At 42.2% G+C, this 23,057-nt stretch overlaps 1 protein-coding gene across 1 annotated transcript in view; it reads left to right on the forward strand.

The window, feature by feature from the left end:
- ADAM28 (ADAM metallopeptidase domain 28) overlaps positions 1 to 22,539 on the forward strand; it is a 71,606-nt gene extending 49,067 nt beyond the window's left edge. Inside the window, exons 12-25 of the mRNA XM_081843282.1 lie at positions 2,871 to 3,048; positions 4,341 to 4,430; positions 5,320 to 5,515; positions 5,937 to 6,039; positions 7,229 to 7,385; positions 8,811 to 8,891; positions 10,840 to 10,918; positions 12,912 to 13,014; positions 13,803 to 13,899; positions 16,206 to 16,271; positions 17,149 to 17,205; positions 19,619 to 19,696; positions 20,476 to 20,544; positions 21,962 to 22,539. Coding sequence (XP_081699408.1) covers positions 2,871 to 3,048; positions 4,341 to 4,430; positions 5,320 to 5,515; positions 5,937 to 6,039; positions 7,229 to 7,385; positions 8,811 to 8,891; positions 10,840 to 10,918; positions 12,912 to 13,014; positions 13,803 to 13,899; positions 16,206 to 16,271; positions 17,149 to 17,205; positions 19,619 to 19,696; positions 20,476 to 20,544; positions 21,962 to 21,994 — 1,387 coding nt within the window. The 3' untranslated portion in view covers positions 21,995 to 22,539. The remainder of the gene's footprint in view (positions 1 to 2,870; positions 3,049 to 4,340; positions 4,431 to 5,319; positions 5,516 to 5,936; positions 6,040 to 7,228; positions 7,386 to 8,810; positions 8,892 to 10,839; positions 10,919 to 12,911; positions 13,015 to 13,802; positions 13,900 to 16,205; positions 16,272 to 17,148; positions 17,206 to 19,618; positions 19,697 to 20,475; positions 20,545 to 21,961) is intronic.
- Positions 22,540 to 23,057: the final 518 nt, after the last annotated feature.

A 23,057-nucleotide genomic window follows, 5' to 3' on the forward strand; every position in this document is an offset into this window, starting at 1 on the left:
TCAGGGAGTTATTTAATGGAAGTTGTGCATCATATGCAGTTTTAATATGTGAAAGGATGTCTTTGGTGTTTCACACAGAAGCACTTGCTTCAAGAATGTCTGCTTTTCCCCAACAAGCAAGTGCTGAGGTTTCTGGTGCAACTTTGTTATGACCTTAACAGAAAATCACGTCTGGTTGTGAGTGGTTTTCAGTAGATCCCCTTTTGCTTTCATGATGTGACTTGGTGACCATTGCTCACCCACATTCCTCTCCCCCTCCCTCTCCCCCTCCCTCCCTTAATATGTGCTTTCTGAAGCAATAGAAACATCCTTTGATATTTTCCCTCCTCTGAATTCAGCCACACATTTCTCAAGTCAAGCAATGTGTATAGTAAATGTGTATGCTAGTGTAAAATCTGCACAAAAATGCTTATATTGGCAAAAATAGCATACAAAAATGTATATAAACCTGAAAAATTCACACTAAAACGCTGATGAGTTTTCATGAGGACTTCTAACATTAAAAAAATGACAAAATGATGGTGAAAGGTGGAAAACTGAACTTAAGATGGGAGGAAAATGAGAAACTGAAAGAAACAAAAAATGACAGATTTTCCCATCCCTAATCTCTATTTAAGTGTTCCTTTAAGCCTAAGAAAATTATTTCACATTGGGGCCAAATTACACATTACATTGGAACTGTGTGCATGATTTTTTTTATTTCTGCAAATGCAGCCATGAGGTACAATTTAGATCGAGGCCATGCATGGGAGGTTTATCATGCACCCAAATCAAATCCTTGGAGCTTTTCTTAGCCATGGAGGGGGAAAGCAGAAAACTTATATTTTAAAGCCAACACATCTTCCCCTTCAAAGCTAATAGCAGGTCTGAAGGAGCAATTTGTATTGGGGCCATGATATTTCAGAGAAGAGTTAGATCGTTCTTCCTCTAGCCATTGCCCTGATAAAAAACAACAGCTGCTTAAAAAAAAAGAAAATTACATATGGAATTCCAAACACAGAGCTTTAATGTAACACATAGCTTGGCTGCTAGTTTGACCAGAATAAAGCTTTTTCAGATGAAGTGACTGAATAATAATAATAATAATAATAATAATAATAATTTATTTATACCCACCCATCTGGCTGGGTTTCCCCAGCCACTCTGGGCAGCTTCCAGAAAAATATTAAAATACAAAAGGCCTGAATATTGACATTACATATAAACCCCTTAGCAGTTTGGGACCAGTTTATTTGTAGGATCACCTTACCTCATATATGCCCAATTGACTGCTTAGATCCGCTGAATTGGCACGGTTACAAGTAACCAGGACCTTTTCTAAGCCAAAACTCACCGGAACTGAGTTCCTGCACCTCTTAGGTGGGCACCATTGCCATTCTAAGAGAATAAGGGAGGTGTTCATGGTTTCTTTTTCTAGAAAAATAGTACTGCAGATAACACTCATTCTATACTTGAAAGAAATCAGCCTTTTAATGTGGCAGGACCTACACTTTGGAACTCCTTGCCTGTTGACATCAGGCGCCTGCTTAAAACATTTGTTTAAGGCAAGCCTATCCAGAAGTACCCTGCCAACCTAGCAGTTTGAAAGCACGTCAAAGTGCAAGTAGATAAATAGGTACCGCTCCAGCGGGAAGGTAAACGGTGTTTCCGTGCGCTGCTCTGGTTCGCCAGAAGCGGCTTAGTCATGCTGGCCACATGACCTGGAAGCTGTACGCCGGCTCCCTCGACCAATAAAGCGAGATGAGCGCCACAACCCCAGAGTCGGCCACGACTGGACCTAACGGTCAGGGGTCCCTTTACCTTTTTTATCCAGACATACAGATGTTGGCATGTTTTGATCTTTTACTGTTAATTTTAATTATATTTCACATGTTTTAATTACTTGCCTTTTGTACTGTTTTATTGATAAATGTAATATCTCTTGTAAACTGATTAGAGGCATTATTTTTTAAAAAATGGATGTGCATTGAGCAAATCAGTTGCAGTCTTCCCTGGTGACTTCTTCTTGATAGAATGCACGTCTCTCACGGGCATGAACATTGGTCACCAAGTCACGCTGTGCAAAAAGGGATCTTGCATAATACTAGTGGTAAGCAGAAATAGGTTTCTTAGACGTCTATACAAAATTCTGCAAGAAAACTGCACCACAGAGTGAGAATTCTTGTCCTGACTGTGGTCTTAGGTTTTGGTTCTCATCCAAAATACAGCTTTCATTGTATTTTTCTTTTCTTTTTTAAAATGACTATATAACCTGGTCTTTAGACTTGTGCAGAATCTGTGAGAACTGGTTGTGACATATTGAGGGGAAAGGTGTGTTTGCATCTTATATAGACTCGGGGTAGATGTGGCCAAAATTGACACATTAGGAAAACAAAATTTGCACCACTCTAGTCTATCCATGCATATGCTGTGTTTCCTAAAGAATTTGAGGGAGTTAGTGATGATGAATCTTTGCTTATTTAGGACTATAGGAAACTACCAAGCCACACTATTTAAATATCTGTGCAGCTGGTTCTTATATTTTAGAAGCCTATTGTGGCATTAAGCAATTCGTTGATTCCTGCATTGCAGGGGGTTGGGCTAGATGACCCTACAACTCTATGGTTCCAATAGATATAGTCCATCCATACCAGTATTATCTGGCTCACTGAGAATGTACATCCCTTTGGTTCTTTGCTAAAGGCTTTCAACTTGAGGTGGTGGCTGTGATCTGATGCAGAGGACTTTCTCATCACCTGTTTGCTGCTGCCAGACCTGTGTTGATTGGAGGTGACCTTCTGCCTACAAAGCATGCGTTCTACCACTGCACTATATTATCCCTCCCAATTATTGGCTAGAATAATTTCCCACATATCTTTTCATCTTTACAGCTACAAAACTCCCCGGGACTTCAGCTCCTGCAGTTTGCAGGATTTTCAGAAATACATCATGGACCGGACCCCATCCTGTATAACTAACATGCCATCTCCAAAAGATATCATTGCAACCCCAGTCTGTGGGAATGACTTTGTTGAAGAGGGAGAAGAATGTGACTGCGGCTCTCCAGAGGTATCTGTTAATGAACTGCTGGGAAAAGGAACTTGTCAATGGGTGGAATTCTTAACAGAATCTTATGGCTGTTTCACGGCATAACTGGGTGCACTTTCACATTAAAAAACACATGGATTGGCAATGCAAGATATCAATGTACCAATGTCCCAATTTCAAATTTGGAAATTTTAATTTTGAAGTGAGGGTTGCAAAAGTTCCTTAAAAAAATATTATTAATGCAGATAGAAGCGCTGTATCCTCTGTTTGAAGGAGCCAGGAAATGCAAGATGATACCAAATTGGAAAAAGAAAATGATGTGTGAAGGGAAATAACTGCAATTTGGGGGGTTGGCCAGGGGGGTAATTACTCAAGCCTAGCATCAGCAGCCAGAACCTGGGCAGCTGCCCTCACCCTGGCTCTGAGACAGGGCCCACGGCTATTGACTTCTGTCCTGGTGCCTGTGAGTTACCATTTAAATTTTCCACAGTGCTCCTGCCTTCGTGTCACTTGGGCATTGTGGAAAAGTTAAATAGCCACCCACTGCTCCCACCACTTCTGTAAGGCAAATCCACTGATGTAGGAAAGAGTCCATCCGAGGATATGTTGCTGAGGACCCCATCAAACCTGGATCTTGCCCTGGGAGAACTACGTAGCAGCAGCAGTGCCTTTCCTTTTCCTTTTCCTTTTCCTCTCTCCTTTTTCCTTTTGCCAGCGCAAGACCAAACAATGCACCTGGAATGATACAATGCCATGATGTAGTATCTTTCCAATAGGACCTTAAAGTAACAATGTGGTAAATACTGTACTCATTAACTGTTCTGTGGGAACATAGAAGAAGCACTGAATATGGCATTGGGTGCTGAACATGGAACATTTCAGATTATGTTTTCGAATGAGAAGCCAGAGATCTGCTCTGAGCGTGATTTGCAATTGGCAGGGAGAGAGTGACAGTCTCTTGCATAAACCCATGAGGAGCTAGACAGAATAAATTATACAAAATAAAAGGGGGGAATATTATGCAAATATATTTGGTTTGCACAATTTATGCAGATTGCAAAATTAAACTTTTCTTGACACTTCATTTAAATTAGCTTAGTGCAGAATTTTCATTTTTCATTTTGACTTTTTTTAACACCAAGGTCACACAGCTCTGGTTAAATACGCCTTTCAGTTTACGATCATTAGTCTTTTAGATGAAGTGCGCTGAAGAAATACTTTCCTCCTTTATTAGTTACCCATCTGAAAAGATACTAACTGGAAGAGATCAGGCAAAATTAAGTTGATAATACAGGACTGTTCTTGGTTTTAAGGAATGCAAAAATGACTGCTGTGAGGCTGCAACTTGTAAACTGAAGCCAGGTGCTAAATGTGGATATGGGGAGTGTTGTGAAAATTGCCAGGTAAGACTTTGTTTCCTACACTGAAAATAATGCCTCTCAATCTTGCTGCACATTGGTCAAATGGAGATGTAATCTCTGTTTCTCTCTATTGCCCGTATTGATAGCAAACATATTTTTATTCTTTCTGGGTTGCTTTCTAAAGCTCAGTTGAAACTTATTAACATGTCTGCACAGGAATTTGTGGGGAGGTTGAGTAGTTCTGTTGCCACGAGAGGAATGGACCTCTTATGGCAACCTCGTAGTTCTGGTAAGTAACACAAGTTGAATATGATGGTTTCCACTTATGACATGAATGCCATTGTGGCTTTCAGGCAATGTAACACTATAGGTTGTAGCCAATTAACTTTACTCAGACTAGATCCAGTGAAATTAATGGACCTAGGTTAGCCATGTACATTAATTTCAATGGGTCTGACTTAATGTTGGATACAACCCTATGGGCTCAGTCGGGAATCCAGGCTATGTTTGGACTTCTCCAGATGACCTGTTTATTGAGCATTCATTCTGATTTGTTTGTGGAGAGCTTATAGAACAATGAGCATTCATACTTCTGGATGCATTTCCCTGCCTCTTTCCTAATTGAAAAATAGTTCTTTTCTTGTTTAACAGTGGATTTATTGCAGTAGAGCACTTTAATCCACACTGACTTTACAAAACTAAATTTTCCAGTATGTGCTTGAATCCCCTCCCACAAACACTGAGGGTCTCGTGGAAACCCCTGGAGCTGTTTGGGTTGGGATGCCCACCCTTCCCTAGTAGGTAGCCAGCAAGGCAAATGAAGAGAAGGCTTCACTGTAGCCTGGAAGAACCATGATCATTTATATTTGATCTCCACTGCTAAATATGATAAATAATGAGGGATTGGATGACCTTTCACTTTCCCCTACAGATTAGAAGAGCAGGGGCTGTATGCCGGCCAGCGAAGCATGACTGCGATCTACCAGAACTGTGCACAGGGACCTCTCAGCAATGTCCCATGGATCGCTTCCGAGTGAATGGATTCCCTTGCAAAAATAACGAGGGTTACTGCTACATGGGGAAGTGTCCCACTTTGCAGAACCAATGCATTGCACTTTGGGGGCCAGGTGAGTGAACCCTGGAGTTACTGAACATCTAACTTGAAAGAGGCTTACAGATTTGTTTTGGATTCGGTGGAACTTGGTCTTTCCTGCTGAGCCGGAGCTCAGCTGAGGCTACATTGGTGCCATTCCTTCACTGTAGCTCAATCAGGGCTCAGCTGCCTCTGCTGGGACACATCCAGGAGAACCGAAGCTGGTGTGACTCCCTGAAAAGGAGTGGGATGGGGCAAGGAGAGACTTACACCTATTCCAAACCTCTTTCAGCTCAGCCACACCACCTAGCAACACAGCAGAAAAAGGACTGGGAAAAAGTTGTGCCTTATGATGTGCCTTTGGTTTGATCTGGCACTGTGCTGTGCTCGCGTTCTGCTTTTGCGATTCATTATACTGCTACGTATAATGAATTTTATTTCTTTTGCCTTTTCAGGTGCCACAGTGGGTGTGGATTCTTGTTATGCTATAAACCAGAACGGGGTTTATTATGGCCATTGCAAGAAGGCTAATGGCACATACATACCATGTGGAAAAAAGTAAGCACCACAAACACAAATCAATCCCAGGGCATAGTTTGTCTGAGAGCACATCACCTTGGGTCTGGTCTGACCAATTCCTGGAAACCCTGTGCATACCACCTTGAGCTCTGGAATGAGAGAAAGGTGGGGTATAAAAGTATCCAATAGGAGGAATCATGAAAAATTAAGCAGGGGCTCTTTAAAGGTCAGTCGTCTCTGCTTGATTTCTACAAGGAGGTTCAGGTCAGGAAGCACAACCTGCTGCAAATGGTCCTCCAGTTCTGCTCGCAAACACCATGGTCTGCTCTCACCTTTCAAGACAGGCAGATTATGTCAGCTGCAGGTGGTGGGAATTGGGTTCTTTGAGTATTCTTTCATACCTTGAACCGTCTCCTAAATGAGCTTCAGAGTTCTGTTGGGCTATGCAAACAACCCAGTTAATTTGGGGGTGAGGTGAGCATAAGGACGAGGGAGAAACTAGATTCACTTCACATTTAATTAGCACATTCTGAGACAATATGTGAAAAATAGCCATCCTTCAAATTTTGCACCTCTCTAGATTTTGCAATGCAGTTCCCCAGATAAGTAACGTGTTCAAAAATGCATATTAGCGTTAAATTCGCTTATAAATGCATATATTAGTGAAGATAGCATACAAAAAAGCATTAAATTAGGGGAAACTGCATGCAAAAAATGTGTATATTAGTCAAAAGTTCATACAAATATGTGTATATTAAATTTGCTCTGAAATGCTGACAAATTTTCATGAGGTTTTCGTATAAAACCTTTTTTGTGGGAAATTCTTGTGGAAGTGCGAAAAATTGAATTTAAGACTGGGGGGGGGGGAATGAGAAGCTGAGAGAACCTAAATTGATAGGTTTATCCATCCCTAGATGAGCAGTCTTCTGCTTATCCTATCTCTAGTAATAAAAATAAATAATAGAATCATAAAATTGTAGACTTGGAAAGGTCCATGAGGGTCATCTAGTCCACCCCCTGCAATGCAGGAATCCTTTGCCCAAGGTGGGGCTTGAAACCACAACCCTGAGATGAAGAATCTCATGCTCCACCAACTGAGCTATTCCAGAAGGGCCAATGAATCTGCTGAATGCATGAGGATTCCAAATGAGAGAAAAATATGACTTCCCTAATTAGCCTGTTCTTGTTTAAAAGAAAAACTCAAGGTAACTGTCTGCTTCCTTTTCAGAGATATAAAGTGTGGCAAGTTATATTGTACAGGGGGTTCTCGAATGCCTTCAACTGGAAGTCTAGTGTCGTTTGATACATGCAAAGGCAGTTTCCCAGGCAAGGACCAAGAAGATGGTGGAATGGTTGCCACTGGAACAAAATGCGGAGAAGGCATGGTTAGTGACTCACATTCTCTTCCTTTGATCCACAGGTGTGGTCAGGGGGGAGGTTTCTCAAGCACAATTTCTGTAATGCGGTTGTTGGAATTGCTGCAAGAACAGAGTGAGCTGTTTCACACCGGTAGCTTGCCAAGCGGGGCTGCACCTTTGGGGTTCATTTCATTTGTCAGCCATGCTGCCTGTGAACTGAGCCTGTCCAAGTTATGTTCACATACTTCAAATGCCGGCACAATAATATCCTAGACCTCAGCGTCCGGGCAGAATGATGGGGGTGGAGACGCTCCTTCAGGTATACTGGACCGAGGCCGTTTAGGGCTTTAAAGGTCAGCACCAACACTTTGAATTGTGCTCGGAAATGTACTGGGAGCCAATGTAGGTCTTTCAAGAATTTCAAAAATTGTAATTCCATTACAATTTTTTTTTTCTGAGCCCTTTTAAGGAGTGAAATTGGCATGCACTTATTCTTTGAAAGCAGAAGTCACCTACCTGGCTCCCACTGGGGCTCTGGGGCCCTTGAATTCCTCTTGTGGTGCCTAGGAAGCCCTCTGACCCCATACTCACTGCTTCCATGAGGTGATGAGGGTGGTTACCTTCTTCGTCCCTTGAAAAATGCCTAGAGCTGGAAGCTGGAAGAGTGATGATCTTTCCCTCTCCCTTTACAAGGTTCAGATTAGTTCTACTGGATCTTTTCCCAGATGCCTTGGGAAAAGGAAGTGTGTGTGTGCTTCTGTCTCATGTGGGGTGCTCAGTGCTTTTTTAAAAAGGGGTACTGAAGGGTACGCAGTACCAGCACCTCCTTTTGTTGTTGTTAAGAAGTGTGGCACTTACTGGAACAACTTCATGGTGAGTACCGGCACCTCTTTTTGTAGAAAAGAAGCACTGGGCTTAGAAGAAGCACATCTGGTGTAGAAGGGAGAGAAGTGACCAGAGGAGGTGTCACCCACAGCACCCACTCAAAAATTCAAATGTGCCCATGAGCCTAAAAAACATTGATGACCCCTCTTCTAAAGTGACATGGATCTTAAGATGGAGGTCAGATGTTAGTATAGCTCAGTCATGACTGGCCATCTCCTCCCCAGCCAAGCAGGTCTCTAGACTCACAGGCTCAAGAAACTGACAAGTACCCCTTCTTTGAGGACACAACAAAGCTAGAAAGCTGCCATATCATTCTGTGATCTGAGCTGCCTACCAACATGGCGGGTGGGAGCACAGGGTCAGAAAGTTATATCCAGTCACACTATTTGTACCTTAAGCCAGATATTATCTATACTACCTGAGGCTATCCATGTTCCCACACAGAAAAGGCTCTTTCACTTTACTCACTACTTGAACCTTTTAACTGAAGCTTCAGTGGTGTTCAGTTTTGCATAAAAGAAAAGAACTGCCCCACCCTGTTGATCATCTTTGGCATTTTGCTTTCAGGTCTGCAGCAACGGGCAATGTGTTGAGATTGAGAGAGCCTACAGGTCTACCAACTGCTCTTCCAAGTGCCAAGGACATGCTGTAAGAGTTACATCACGGTTAAGGGAAGAATAATGGTGGCTGCTTTTTAGTGGCCTTTGTAAACGTTCTGCTTAGAGACACAAGCCTTTCCTTCCTCTGTTGAGCACGTATGCCTGTATTCTTCACCCTTCCTCTCACAGTATTCTCCCAGGACCATGTTCCTCAATGAGTCACTGAATTTCTGCATTAGAGACTTTGGTTTTTTTGCTTTCCCCCACCTCTGCCCATGCCCAGTATTTCTTCTGTAGCTTCTGACGGATGCCAGTGCCCCAGTCCTGGTTGTCAGTTACAAGATACCGTGTATGTTGCTCTCTGAACTGTCTCTACTAGGGATGGGGGAGAGAAATGTGTTCAGTTGCATTTTAATGAGAATTGGAATGCAGCTATCCTTCAAAATTTTAACTTATCCTAATTTTTGCAATGCAGTTCTCTAACCCAGATGTGTATATTGGGGGAAAGTGTGCACAAAATACACATATTTCTGTGCAAAACTGCATTGTATTCGGGGAAATTTCCTTCAAAACTGTATACATTAGGCAAAAATGCACACAACAAAGTTTATACTAGGAGAAGGAAACAAAAATGGATAGATTCACCCATCCCTACTTTATACTGGAGCCAATGAAGATGTATCTGGACATGTACTTGGGCTCCCTAGTTGAGGTTAACCCTTGAGTCCCGTGGCATGAAGAGCCCAGAGTTTGTTGCACTAGCCAAAATGTGTGGAATTGGATGCAAAGTCCTCTCTTGCTGGCAAAACCTGATGGTGAAAGCAAGCCCTGAACCAGATGGCATTGCAACAGTGACCGTTAAATGTCACAATTGTTGTTGTTGTTGTTGTTGTTGTTGTTGTTGTTGTTGTTATTTTATTAATTTCATAAAATTTATTTACCACTTGATTGTAAAAAACCCTCAAAGTGGTTTACAAAAAAGAAAATATTAATTTAATATTATTACTATATTGTTGTTAAATGTGTTATTCTGTTTTTTAAAATATTATTTAATATTTATATCCTTCTACCAATAAGTACCCAGAGAAACTTACAAAAGAAAGAAAAAAAGGAAACCTAATAATACATTGAAGAATAAGCATGTATTACTAAAAAACTTACAGCCATGAAAAGCAGCAATTAAATTAACAGTCTGAAGACAAGAGGAAGGGAGCGAGGTGATGTAGGCCCAGTGTAGGCCATCCACTGTCCTGAGCAAGACAGTTTTGGTCCTAAAACCAAGACAGAAGCAAAATTGGTTTCATCCTGAAAATCCTGAGAAGTGACCACACACTCAGGCACCTTGCCCAAATCAGGAAGGTTGGAGACAGGATCACAGTTTCTAAGGTTAGCCAGGTCATCATAGCAGGGACATAAGATCATGAGAAAAGCCCTGTGGAGTCTGGCCAAAGGCCCATCTTCTCCAGCATCCTGTTCTACAGCAGTCAACCAGATGCCCATGGGAAGCCCAAAAGAAGGACAGCAGCAGTCTCTCCACTGCTGGAGTCCTGGCAATGGGTGACCAGAGGTTTACTTCTGTAAATTGCGAGGGTCATTCCTTTCCACAAGGAGGCCTTGACCACCTTTGAATCTCAGGTAGACAAGACATTTTTGAAAGTTTCCCCCTTCTCAAAGAAGTGTGTGTGTGTGTGTGTGTGTGTGTGTGTGTGTGTGTGTGTTCAGTATTTTGGCTAACAGCTGATGACTTACACCAATTTTGGGATTGACTGCAGTTTTGATAATTTGTTGGAGCTGTGCCTTTGTTATCTATATAATTTTGTATTTATTTTAAAATGTTTGTTTTATGACTTGCACTGCATTGAATAACAGACCTGATCAAAAGGCAGGATAGACATCTTTCCAATAAAAATAAATAAATGAATGAATAAAGCAAGCATGGTCTGCTTCTTTTCCATGTGCCCATTTTAGAGACTAATGCTAGGTCTGTGCTATCACAGGTATGTGACCATGAGCTGCTATGCCAGTGTGAAGAAGGATGGGCGCCACCAAATTGCGATGACCCCACAGCAAATAGATGTGAGTTAAAGCAGGAGCCCCCTGCCATACTCCCCCTTTCTTTTCACCTAACATAACCATGGACTCTTTTGTCATATGGCTAACAAAATGACCTCTTCCCCAAATTTGCCACCCAATTCACAGATGATTTTTTTTGGGGGGAGGGGGATTTGGGCTATTGGGTGAGGACTTCTGAATGGATTTGGAGGCAGGCTTACTATTTGCAATGGGGGCGGCCATGAGTGTCTACCCCATTTAAAGCTCTAAACAGTAAAATGAAGGCAATGATGGAGCTCTTCTCAGAAGCTACCAGTTTGCAGCTGACATGTTTTCCCCAGAATGCCCCAAATCCAGCATCGTTCTGGAGTATTCTGGGGTGAAAAATGGCATCCACCAGCTGCTAAACAGAGCTTTATTGTTACCTTATTGGGAGTTGGGGTGGCGCGGGGGGGGGGGGGGGCAGCGGCACAGCTTCTCTGCCACAAATGGTAAACCTGCCTTACCATGAACTCTTCCAAAAATCCCACCTGAAATATTGGCTGCTATTTCAGGGAACAACCCAGCCTGTCCCAATATTGTTGAAAGTTTGCAGCTGCAAACTCAGTTTGGCATAAGCCATTTCTCTGTGTGTTCTCCTGCTCCACATAGCTGGGCTAGTGATGGAAGTGAATGATCATTTAGGTAACAACATCAGGACATCAGGTAAGTTCTGTAATACATTGCTGGAGTTGTGATGGGGGAACTCAATGCACTGCTGTCATTTGGGGTGACTCACCTTTGCTTCCTATAAATTCTTCCCTTACTGCTGATTTCAGTGGCATTAGGTTGGCCATATTTACCAAAGTTCTGTCTCCAGGACACGTAGCAAAGTGTACACCAAACTCTCTTCTATTGCTCTGCATGACTGCAAGTTTCTCCTGATAAAGTAGTAAACTCAGGCGGCCCAAAGTATTAACAAGTTTATAAAAATATGGGGGGGGGGTGGTAATTACTAGTAAAATCTTAACCAAATCTACTCAGTCCTACTGAATTCCATGGGACTTATCCCCAGGTAAGTAGGGTTAGGACTGCGTCTTATGTAATTAGGGGAAGGATCCTTGGGTAGCAGGAAAACAAATGCAATTATCCTAGCATACAGTGTGATATCATCCTGTTGAATTCTTGCTGGTTTCATGATGGCCAGAAAGAGGAGACGAAGAGCTCTATTTGAAGAAGGATGTAGCTCATTACTTAGCTGCAAGATGACCCTTCTCTGAGCAAGAAGTTGTATGCAAAGAGGATGGTGGCCCATTATTTATTTACCTATTATCAACACATTTCTTTATTATATTTTTATCCTGTCCTTCACTCCAAAGAGCTCGGAGTGACACACTGTCTCTCATGCACACATTTATCCTAGAACAACAACTACAAGCTTTTGTGTATCCAAAGCAATTCACTTACAGTAGCTTGTTTTAATCCTTACAATTTCTGTAAGATGGGGTAGTATAATTAACCCTATATTACAGATGCCAGGCAATTCTCTAAACCATGGTTTAGATGGTCACAAATGAACTGCAGCAAAGCCTCAGGTAGGTTCATATGCAACCTCCCCTCTTCTTCTTTCACAAAAGGAGGTGAATTTATTCACCTTGGACTAAACCATGCTCACCTTGAGGTGATTGTGGTCTCTCCATAGTTACAACAAACCAGGGTCAAACCATGCATTGACATTCTGGTTTGGTAAGTAACTAGAGTTAGAATAAACCACAGTTCCCTCATGGTTTAGTCAAAAGTGAAAACAGAAGCTTTAAGTCACTTTTGGATATGAAGGAGAAGATAAGGGAAGGTGTGAGGCTTTCTGACAACACTTTTGTGAAAATCTAGTTTATCACGAACTGGGCTGAGAGAATGTGTTTTGGGTCATTTCCTATGTCACAGATGAGGAATAGGGAGTCTTTGAGGAAGCATGATTTCCAAGAATTGTCTCTCAGTACAATCTCAGATTTGTTTATGGCCTGTTCTTTTTTTGCAGATATCATCATCATTGTTGCAGTGTTGTTAGCCATTTTAGTCACAGCAGTCACCATCATTGTCTTGTTCCGGTACAAAATTTCAAAGAAGAAAAATAGTCCAAGGTGAATCTTTTAAGTGAAGAATTGTCAGCCAAACTTTTGCAAAAGGGTTTAACTGCTGGATTTGCTAAGCGCTCAATACTAAGAATGGCATGTGTGGCCAGATTGAACATTGGGATAGAAAGCCAACTCTGGCTAGTTTGAGCAGTAGAGTCTTAGATTTTGGATGCCAGAAGCTGCTGATTTGGAGCTATAATTCGCCTTGATTAAAAGCAGGGGTGGAGGACTTGCAGCTGTTCAGATTAGGGATGGCTAGCACAGCCTATCTGTAGGCACTTGCACCATAAATTGTAAGTGTTTTGTATTTATGCATTTCTGATAAAACACAGTTTTGTATGCCCGTTTCCTGTAAAGTAATGCACGTTTGTATGTATTTTGTACCAAAACGGCAAGGCAAAATTCAAAGTGGAGAATTCATATGTGTATTCCAATTCGCATATAAGTCTGAAACCAGTTTGGTTTCCTTTAAAATACTGTAGGGCTAGACAACAAGCTCTTCTGGAATCAGTCCTCCTGATCAGGTATACCTCATTTCTCCTATGCTGCAATGGCAAAATCCAGAGCTTCCCCTCCAAGAGCACTGTGTTCCTTTGGAAAGAAGGACGGGATGTTATTATTATTATTCTGGACCAAACAATATATGATTCAGGAGAGACAGTGAAGGTCTCCATTCTCTGTCTTTTCTGCATCCTATATTGTTTGACCAAGACTTCTACATTTCTGTGTACAGAACACCAATGTTCTAAGTTATGAATTCAATATGCATGCTAATATTTACTGTTTTTTGATAGCACCCACAAGAGTGTGGCTGGATCCACAAACCATGCCTTCTCAGGTCAAGATCAGAAGAGAAGACAACATCTTGGCCCTGTGCCTGGCCCTCCAGAGGTGAGAAGCAACACAAACGGTTTAAACATCTGGGCAAAAGCAATGATCCTGTACCATTTGCAGTCCATTCACTTTGAATAAGGTTATCATAAACATTCTTCCCAATAATACTGGCCCTCAGGTGGGTGAGTTTCTGTCAGTTTGGAAGTAAAATTGGGCTACACAAAATTTCTACATACTTCCTAGGTAACCCAAGTTCCTAAGTTTGTAAAATAAATGAACAATATTTTTTAAAGAAAAAAAAACAGAAAAAACACCCTTACAAGGAATTGTAAGTTTCCAGGATATACAAAATAGTGAGGTGTCAGTAAAGCCATGGGAAGGAAGCTGAAGATGGCAGACAGGGAGATGAAATTGAACTAAGAAGCCTTTAATGAGTTACAGTAAGTATCAAGAAGAGGAGGATTACCATATTTTTCACTCCATAAGACGCACCTGACCATAAGATGCACCTAGTTTTTAGAGGAGGAAAACAAGAAAAAAAATATTCTGAACGAAACAGTGGATGTAGTATTTTTGTGGTTCATGCTGTAGCCATGGACATGCTATGTGATCTGATGGTGAATTTGGGGTGACCCAATGCAAAAATCCTGAGGATCCATGTGGATCCGTGCTTTGTAACCACATTTTTGCACCATTGCAGCCCCATGAAACAGTGGATGCGTGATTTTTTTTTTGGTGCAGGCTGTAGCCATGGACATGCTATGTGATCTGATGGTGAATTTGGGGTGACCCAATGTAAAAATCCTGAGGATCCATGGGCTTTTACCTCCCCCCTTATCTCTCTTGCGATCCCACTGATCAGCTGTTTCCTTTCAACACTCCCTTCCCTTTTGTTTGCCTTAGTGTCTTTTCCTTAGCTGGAGCAGTTTTTTGCTCCTCCTTTTCTTCTAATTTATCTCCTAATTGCTTTAGTCTTCCTGGTTTCCCCCTTTGCAAGTTTGCTGTCTTTACCTCCCTCCTCCCAGGCAGCCCCCTTTATCTCTAGCGTCCCTTATCTCTCTCCTCGATCGGCAAACACCCCCTTGCCTCCCCCCCCCCAAAAAAAGCATGATCTGCTTTTTGCCCCTGGGCAATTCAGCTCCAGGGACCACACATTCGCTCCATAAGACGCACAGACATTTTCCCTTACTTTTTAGGAAGAAAAAAGTGTGTCTTACGGGGCGAAAATAACACCCTCTCCTGGCAATATGCAAGAATATTTCAGGTGAAAGGAAAGCAATCTTTTTTTAAAAAAAAATTCCAACTCCAGGGAATCCACCCCATGCTATATACCAGAACTGTTTGGGTTCCATGGTCCAAATCCTTATCAGGATCCACCATACTGGCCAAATTTGATAGGCGGGTGAGCCTACCCACCTTTCAATTTCATGATGTCATGGGATTTGGTGCTTTGAAGTCCCAGAGCGAGGACACTTTGCTCCAGTGGGCTTTGGCAAAGCACCGCCCTTACCTGTATGACATCAGGTATAGGACGAGTCAGTATGGCTTGCCCAGAATGGCCTTAGAGAAGGGTGATGAGCCCAGATTGGCTCATGAACCAGAGGTTCCTTACCCTGCTGTATAGCTATGCAATGCTCAAGTTCTCAGCAACTCCAAAATTGAGCCCCTAGCATGGTGCGTTTATTTCATTTTTTATTTTGTTTGTTAGTCATTTTGCACTAAAAAGTCTAAAAGTGAATTAACAAGATATAATACAAAAATAAAACCAATTAAAAACCAGAAAACATAAAACACTGTACCATATAACCAGTTACAGATAGGTAGCCGTGTTGGTCTGCCATGGTCAAAACAAAATAAAAAAATTCCTTCCAGTAGCACCTTAAAGACCAACTGAGTTAGTTCTAGAACTAACTCAGTTGGTCTTTAAGGTGCTACTGGAAGGAATTTTTTTATTTTGTACCATATAAAATATCCTAAGATGTTCACCCAACAACACAAATATAAACGGTGAGTCTTGTCCTACCTCACTGTGTTTATCTTGTATATGCTTTCATTTTCTACTGAAACATCTCTGACTTGTATGCAACTAAGTCACACTGAGAGTAGACCCACTGAAATCAATGGACATGACCTGTTTAACCATCCACTGATTTCAGTGGATCTGCTCTGAGTTTGTTTTAATTTGATACAACTCACTGACTGAGCACTTGCACGTCTACCTTTCAGTCCTGAAATGACCGTCTATATGTTTCTCTAGCATGCCTGTGTAATGTGTAAGATTCATGTGACAACTGAGGATACCTCATTGTTGTTTTGAAAAGCAAAGATGGCGCACTGTTTAAAAAGCTGTTTCTTGCTTTTAGGTCACCTCTTCCAGAGTTCTGCTCCCTCCACCTCCACCCCAAGCAAACAAACCACCAGTTTCTGTTGTAAGTAATATTAAATGAAATAGTTATTCCTTAAAATATGGACCACAACAACACTGGAAACTAGAATGCTTCTGGAATTAATTGTTTGTGAATTGCAGCCTGAACTGACCAATCAGCACCAGCTGGATTAATGTACATATCAGAATATAGTTGTTCTTTGGATTTTACACTTCTCTGAATTTTGCTCAAGAATGTGCATATTTTGTGATAAAATAAAATACATTTAGAAATGCATCCTTTGAAAAAATGTTCAAAAATATGCATTGAAGTACACGTTTTCATGTGGGTTTCTAAGAACAAAATTCACCAGATTAAATGCACAAAGGGGATGGAACAGAAAGCCTGCTAAATTGTCTCTGACCAAGATTAGATGGTACCATCCTTTCCTCCTAGTAACAGTAAAATCTAAGAAAAACCCAGCAAATGTAATGCAATATGGAATCTACACAATTATATCTCATCATTCTGACAAGGAAATATATTTATGCTAATAGCAATGCTTAAAAAAGAATGAAAGCGATGTCAAAAATGTGCAATACAATTGTATGTATTTCTGGTCAGAACTAAATTCCACTGCATTTAATGTGACTTGTTTTAGAGTAAACATGTGTACTAAACATGTTAGTTACTTTAAAACACACACACAACCACACACACAAAATTAACATGTCACAGATAAACTTGAGGCAAAAACCTTTCTCCCCAGCATGGTGTTTTTCATGTTCATGGAAAATTTTGTTCTTTTAACATGGGGAATGTTGAAACGTGTGTCTTTGTGATTTGTTGGGGTTCTAGAAAGTCAGGTGGCATGAAAGTGTATTCAACTATTCCGCTTTATAGAAGCACTAACCAAATGTTGCTTCTTATAATTCCTCAGCAAATTCCAGATGAACCGTGCAACCACATATCAACCATGTATCAAAATGTCAGAATGGTAAGTTCCTAAATGAGCTCAAGAAGGATCCTTCTGGAGTGGGAGAAAAGCTGAATCAAGAGTGCTATTATATCCCCACTAATATTGACCATTGGAGTTCCAGGGGGATCGTATGGCACCATTTCTCAACTTTCATATCTCAATCCATAGAAGAGTAAATAGGGTGTTAAATCCCATGTTTTTGAGGTCAAGGAAACAAATGGTCATGTTTTAACTGGCTGACAAATAGAGTATACTGAATCAGTAGTTTATTCAATCCAATTTATTTATTCCATTTATTTGAGGGTTGGACTATATGACTTTTTTGGCGCCTTCCAATTCTACAATGATTCTATGAGCCTAAAAGGGACGCAGGTGGCACTGTGGTCTTGAGCTTGCTGATCATGAGGTTGCATAGCTGTCAACTTACAGATTTGAAAATAAGGGACCAGCAGCCAAAATAAGGGACCTGCAGCCTCACCTGTTCCAGGCACTCCAGTCTTCCTGTCCTCCTGCAGTCTGGTCAAACTCATGCTGGGTAGCTTCGAGAACACTGTCCAACAAACTTTGTAACCAGAGGTTCAACTGAATAGAATCTGAATCACATGCACCACAAGGCCTATGCAGCCTCAGTTTAAGATGGCTCCCCAGCCTGGCATTGCACTGCAAAGTTTGCAGCAGCACGTGCAACGAAATGGCATCCAGCATTCAAAAACCTCCTCAGCTTGCATTAACTAGCCACACACAAGGCATGCAAGCTCCACCCCCCAGTCGTTCTTAGACTTCTTATTGGGTGAGCAACACAGCCAAGCAACACAGTTGGAGCCTCCCTCCTCCCAGGCCAGCAGGGAGAGAGGGAGAGGAGCTGCTTCCTTTGAAATTTAAGGGACATTATTTAAGGGACATTTAAGGGACATCCATCAATAAGGGATAGCAGCGGGACATGGCGTTAGAATAAGGGACTGTCCCTTCAAATAAGGGACACTTGACAGCTATGTGAGGTTGGCAGTTTGAATCTGCATGATGGGGTGAGCTCCTGTTGCTCTGTCCCAGCTCCTGCCAACGTAGCAGTCCAAAAGCATGCCAGCACAAATAGATAAATAGGTACTGCTAAATGGCATTTCTGTGAGCACTCTGGGTTTCGTCACAGTGTCCCATTGTGCCAGATGCAGTTTAGTCATGCTGGTCACATGACCTGGAAAGCTGTCTGCGGACGAACGCCGGCTCCCTCAGCCTGAAAGCAGAGATGAAAGCCGCACCCCATAGTTGAATTTGACTGGATTTAACCACTCAGGGGCCCTTTACCTTTTTACCTTTTTACATGATTGTGGGATGCTTGCCTAGATGAATAAAACAATGAGTTGGACTTCTAAAGCCATTTCACCCTGAGTCAGCCCATTGGTCCCTGCAGCCCAGTATTGTCTATATACAAAGGCTGGGGAACCACTTTTGTCCAGTGAGCCAGATCAACTAGAGCCACTCCTCCACGGACCACTTTTGATTGGTGGGTAGCTCCACGCACCTGTCAGTCACCTGCCAGCATATGACATCAGGTGAGCCTGCTGGCAAGCAGCAGGGCTTGTACCCGGTGCTGAATTTAAACAGTTCTGAATGCAAAAGCTATTGCCAAGGAAAAATTGGGAACACATTCCTGTGCTCATGATTGTTCCTTGGCAGCTTAGGTTTTACCTCCCCCACTCCAGTAGTTATATGGCATCTGGTGAGTGGCCATGGCTTGCTTCAGTGAAGGTTTTCTTATGGTAGAGTTCACATAGCTTGTTGCATGGCCAGCACACAGTAGTACTCCCTTTGAGTAGTCCCTTTTATGTGCACAGATCACACATCTACACCACCAAACTATATAGGTTTTATCTGGGGCGGATCTTGGGGTCTCAAATTCAGCAGCACCCTGTGTGATGCAAAAGTTCAGTGTCCCCGGCCTCTTGTGCTCTATTCTAAATCATAGATTCAGCATCCCCTAAGGTGTCCCCGAGGCTCTATGCCCAGTGTAACTGAACCAGTTTTGCTCCCCTAAATCCACCTCTGGTTTTATACCAATTTAATTGTCACAGCTTCCTGCAAAGAATCCTGGGCATTGTTGTTTGGGGAGATTGCTGAGAATTCTCTGTAAAGAGTGCCCTCTCCTCTCCTAAAAGAACTGCTGTTTCCAGAGAAAAGGAAAAGAATGTTAAATTAGTATAAGTCTATGTTGCACACACAAGCCCTGACAACAAGCTCACTTAGCTGGCAATTGCTGCAGACAGCTGAGTCAGATTCTGAGTATTAAGAAAACACAGAAAGCACTGCTCCTGCCTTGCTTTCTGTCCCCTAAAAAATGGTGCCTTCTTCAGATATCCTTGCCTGCTGTCTTGATATCTTTCTTGCTTACTATGCGGAAATGTTTTAGATAATCTCCTGTTTTCTTTTATTCCAGCCAATTGTAAAGCCAAACATTCCTCCGCCTCCGATTCCAACTGCCAAGACAGGGTTTTCTTCTGTCAACAGCAATGCAGTAAGTAATTGCTTCAGGATTTTCTCTCTCCTTTCTAGCTGGTGCAACTATCACCAGTGTGATTCTTCTTCAATCAACTAGTTGTCCATTTTCACTTTTTCCCAGGGTGCTGAGAGAGGCTGCAGTTAGAAAAAATGGCAAGGGTAGTTCAGATAGATGCCATTACCCCCAAAGTTAATGAGGCCCTCTGTTAACTACAGAAGCAGCCTCAAATCCTGATTTCAAATCTTGGTTAAGGGGGAACCTTGGTAAAGGTTGACAGGAAAAAAATCAGCCAGATTACAGATGGAACCTGCAGTCCTATGCCTCCCACCCCACCCTGCTTTTTGAATGTGAATTGGTTGTAAATCTCCTTGAGATTTTGGGTTGCATCCAACTAAGTTCTATTCAGGGTAGACTCACTGAAATGAATGAACCTAAGTTAGCCACATCCATTAACTTCAATGGGACTTCTCTAAGTATGACTAGTATTGGATATACACCCCCCCCTTTTAAATAAAGTTTCTAACAAATGCAAATCATCCTCATCATCTGCTTTTAAGACTGCCATTTGTTTTTACCTTATTTTGTACTGTGCTGATTTTGTGCACTTTTGCAGAAGGCAGGATAAATCTCCATTATGATCAATATCGTATTTATTTATTCATTGCGTTAATATTAATATTAATTGGAATTGGAATTTTCAAATAAGCTCCAAATAAGCTGCCTGGGTGGGTTGGTTGTGTTGAAGAGAGAAAAGGGGGGTGACTGATCAGGAACATGTGGCACTTCTCTTACAGGCGGCAGCGATGATGGAAACTCCTTCTCCCCACTTCAAGCGTAAGACAGCTCCGCCACCTCCGCCCCAGGTAAGGAGCCCCAAGATTCACAAGGAAGATGCTGAGCTGCAGAGTGTCCAGTCGCCCGCTGTTGGAGGCAGGATGTCTTTGAATGATGGCTTCTGGGAGCAGCAGGCTGGGAATGTGCTGTTGGGCTCAGGCCCTGCTTCTGGGCTTCCCCTAGGTTGGCCACTGCAAGGACAGCATGCTGGGCAAGAAGGACCCTGTGGCCTCATCTCTCAGGGGAAGACCCAGCAGCCATTTTCTTCATTCCTGTGGCAATGTGCTCAACCATAACCTTTTGTTCCCTGAGGCAAAGAACGTGTGCATTGCACCTGAGGGAAGGAAGCCATTTGGGGAGCGTAGGGCAGGCTATGCAGGCCTGCAAGCAGAACCTGAGCACAACTGCACTCTCCCCACTGCAATTCCCAGCAGATGTTGTTCAGAGCCATGGTGCCCCAGCAGTGTGCATAGAACACAGCTGTTGTGGCTAATAGCCAGTGGTAGCTTTATGCTCCATCAAGCTGTCTAGTTTTAGTTTAAAGCCATCCAAGTTAGTGACCATCCCTACCTCTTATTCAAGGGAGAAAGGCAGGAATAATTTGAGGATGTGGCACACCACAAAAATGGATGGTGGAGATGTATACATACATACAGGCCCCACTTACTGAGCACAATGTGTTTCCTAGAAATCATTCAGTCTGCAAGTGTTTACATGAGTCCACTATTTCTACGTGTAAAGGTAAAGGGACCCCTGATCGTTAGGTCCAGTCGCGGACGACTCTGGGGTTGTGGCGCTCATCTCGCTTTACTGGCCGAGGGAGCCGGCGTACAGCTTCCGGGTCATGTGGCCAGCATGACCACATTAACTCACAGCGCCACCCGCAATCCATCTTTTCTACGTATACCTATGGGGAAATTTCTAATGTGTTCCTGACCATGGAATTTTGACCCCGCCCCCCAAAGCCAAGAAAACCTGTGAAAGCCTAGAAAAAAGGCTCACTAATTTGTCTTATCACTACGCCTCCCTCCCTCCATTCCTCAGCTAACCAACAAAAGGCAAACAAGGAAGTAAAAGGTGCTCTTTGTTTGGAGAGCTGAATCTGTGGGATCTGCATGTGTGTACAAATATATCAGAGCAAAGGTGAAGAGCATATATCAATCTATGTAGCCAGAGAAATATGATGGAGGAGTTTCATTTTTCATTTTTTGTTTTTAAGATGCTATTTTCACATTTCTTATCAATTTGTATGTATAATGATTTTATTATTGCTTTTATTGGGCTTTTATGCAAGCTGTCTTGAGCACCTCCATTTTTGTATAACTAGCTTAATCAAACTAAAATAGCTAAAAAATAGGTGGTGTACTTAGGACTGCAACATGGAGAAACTTGGGAAACTTTGTTTTTCTTTTCTTTGACTTCAGCATCTCTTTGCTTTTGTCTTAGGCACTGAAGCCCCCAGGTAACCCCAAGATATGAAGCAAATGAAGGACCAAAGCAAATACTGTTCTCCAGTTTCAAGGAACCTTCACCCCCATCACCAATCCCCATGGTTTCTCCATCTGTGAAGAAAACAGAACAAGCTTTGTTTTTAAAGGTCTAATGGTTTTGTCAGCAAAAGGAATTGAAGTATTTGTGTTCAGAGTATTGTTGCCTGCAATCCTCCTGACACTTCAGCAAGTAACTGAAAGGTGCAATATTCAAGCATTTTGCAATATATCCGTAGTGATAGAATCATGATTTAGGAGATCCTGGTACAAAAGAAACAGTGAACTGAGCCACGTAGTTTTAAGCAATGAAGTTTCTTTCTGGGCCAGTGATCTCCATGCCAGTTGTGATCGCCCATCACTGCCATCTGTGGACAAGATCTGAGGTTTTTGGAGGCTGCTCAAAGGTTTATGGGATTAGGAGTGGGATTTTTCCCTGACTACTGAACTGCTCGTCTTATTTTCGTGGAGTGAGAGCATACCACCATGCCTTGAACAATCCCTCAAAACAATGCAGGCTATTAAAATGGGGGAAAGTTAATCTGTTTGACCCTTTTCTCCACCTTGATGCGTCCACAAACCATCACTTTCTCAGGATGCTCAGACTCCAAATCTCTTGTGCTTCACGCATTTACTGCTAAACAGCTTCCATAATGTGCAATGGTACTAGTGTTGCCAGCTTCTTTTACCAGCACTGCGCCTGTGCATTTAACAACAGCTTGATCTGCAGATATGTGCAGGTGACTGTGTTTCTCTCTCAAATGCTGATTCTTTCAATCCAAGCTGCTATTAAAGGCAGAGGAGCAGGGCAGTTGGCAACCCTAAATGATAGACGGCATCCTTGTTAGCACTTGCTTAGACTAGAGTTCCATTTTAAATAGTTTATTTATCATAGAGTGTAAACTTAAGAAACACTACTATTCAAATGCTCACATATGCTTTAAGCACCTGATTTGTATGTGGCTGTGAGATAAGTTGGAATACAACAGTATATTCTTTCTTTTTGGGTTAACTCTATGAAAAGGTCAGTAGTGAAATGATTACTGTAGAAATTA

The sequence above is a fragment of the Podarcis erhardii genome, assembly GCF_964252035.2.
Source record: "Podarcis erhardii genome assembly, chromosome: 16".
In the NCBI taxonomy this organism is placed as follows: Eukaryota; Metazoa; Chordata; class Lepidosauria; order Squamata; family Lacertidae; genus Podarcis; species Podarcis erhardii.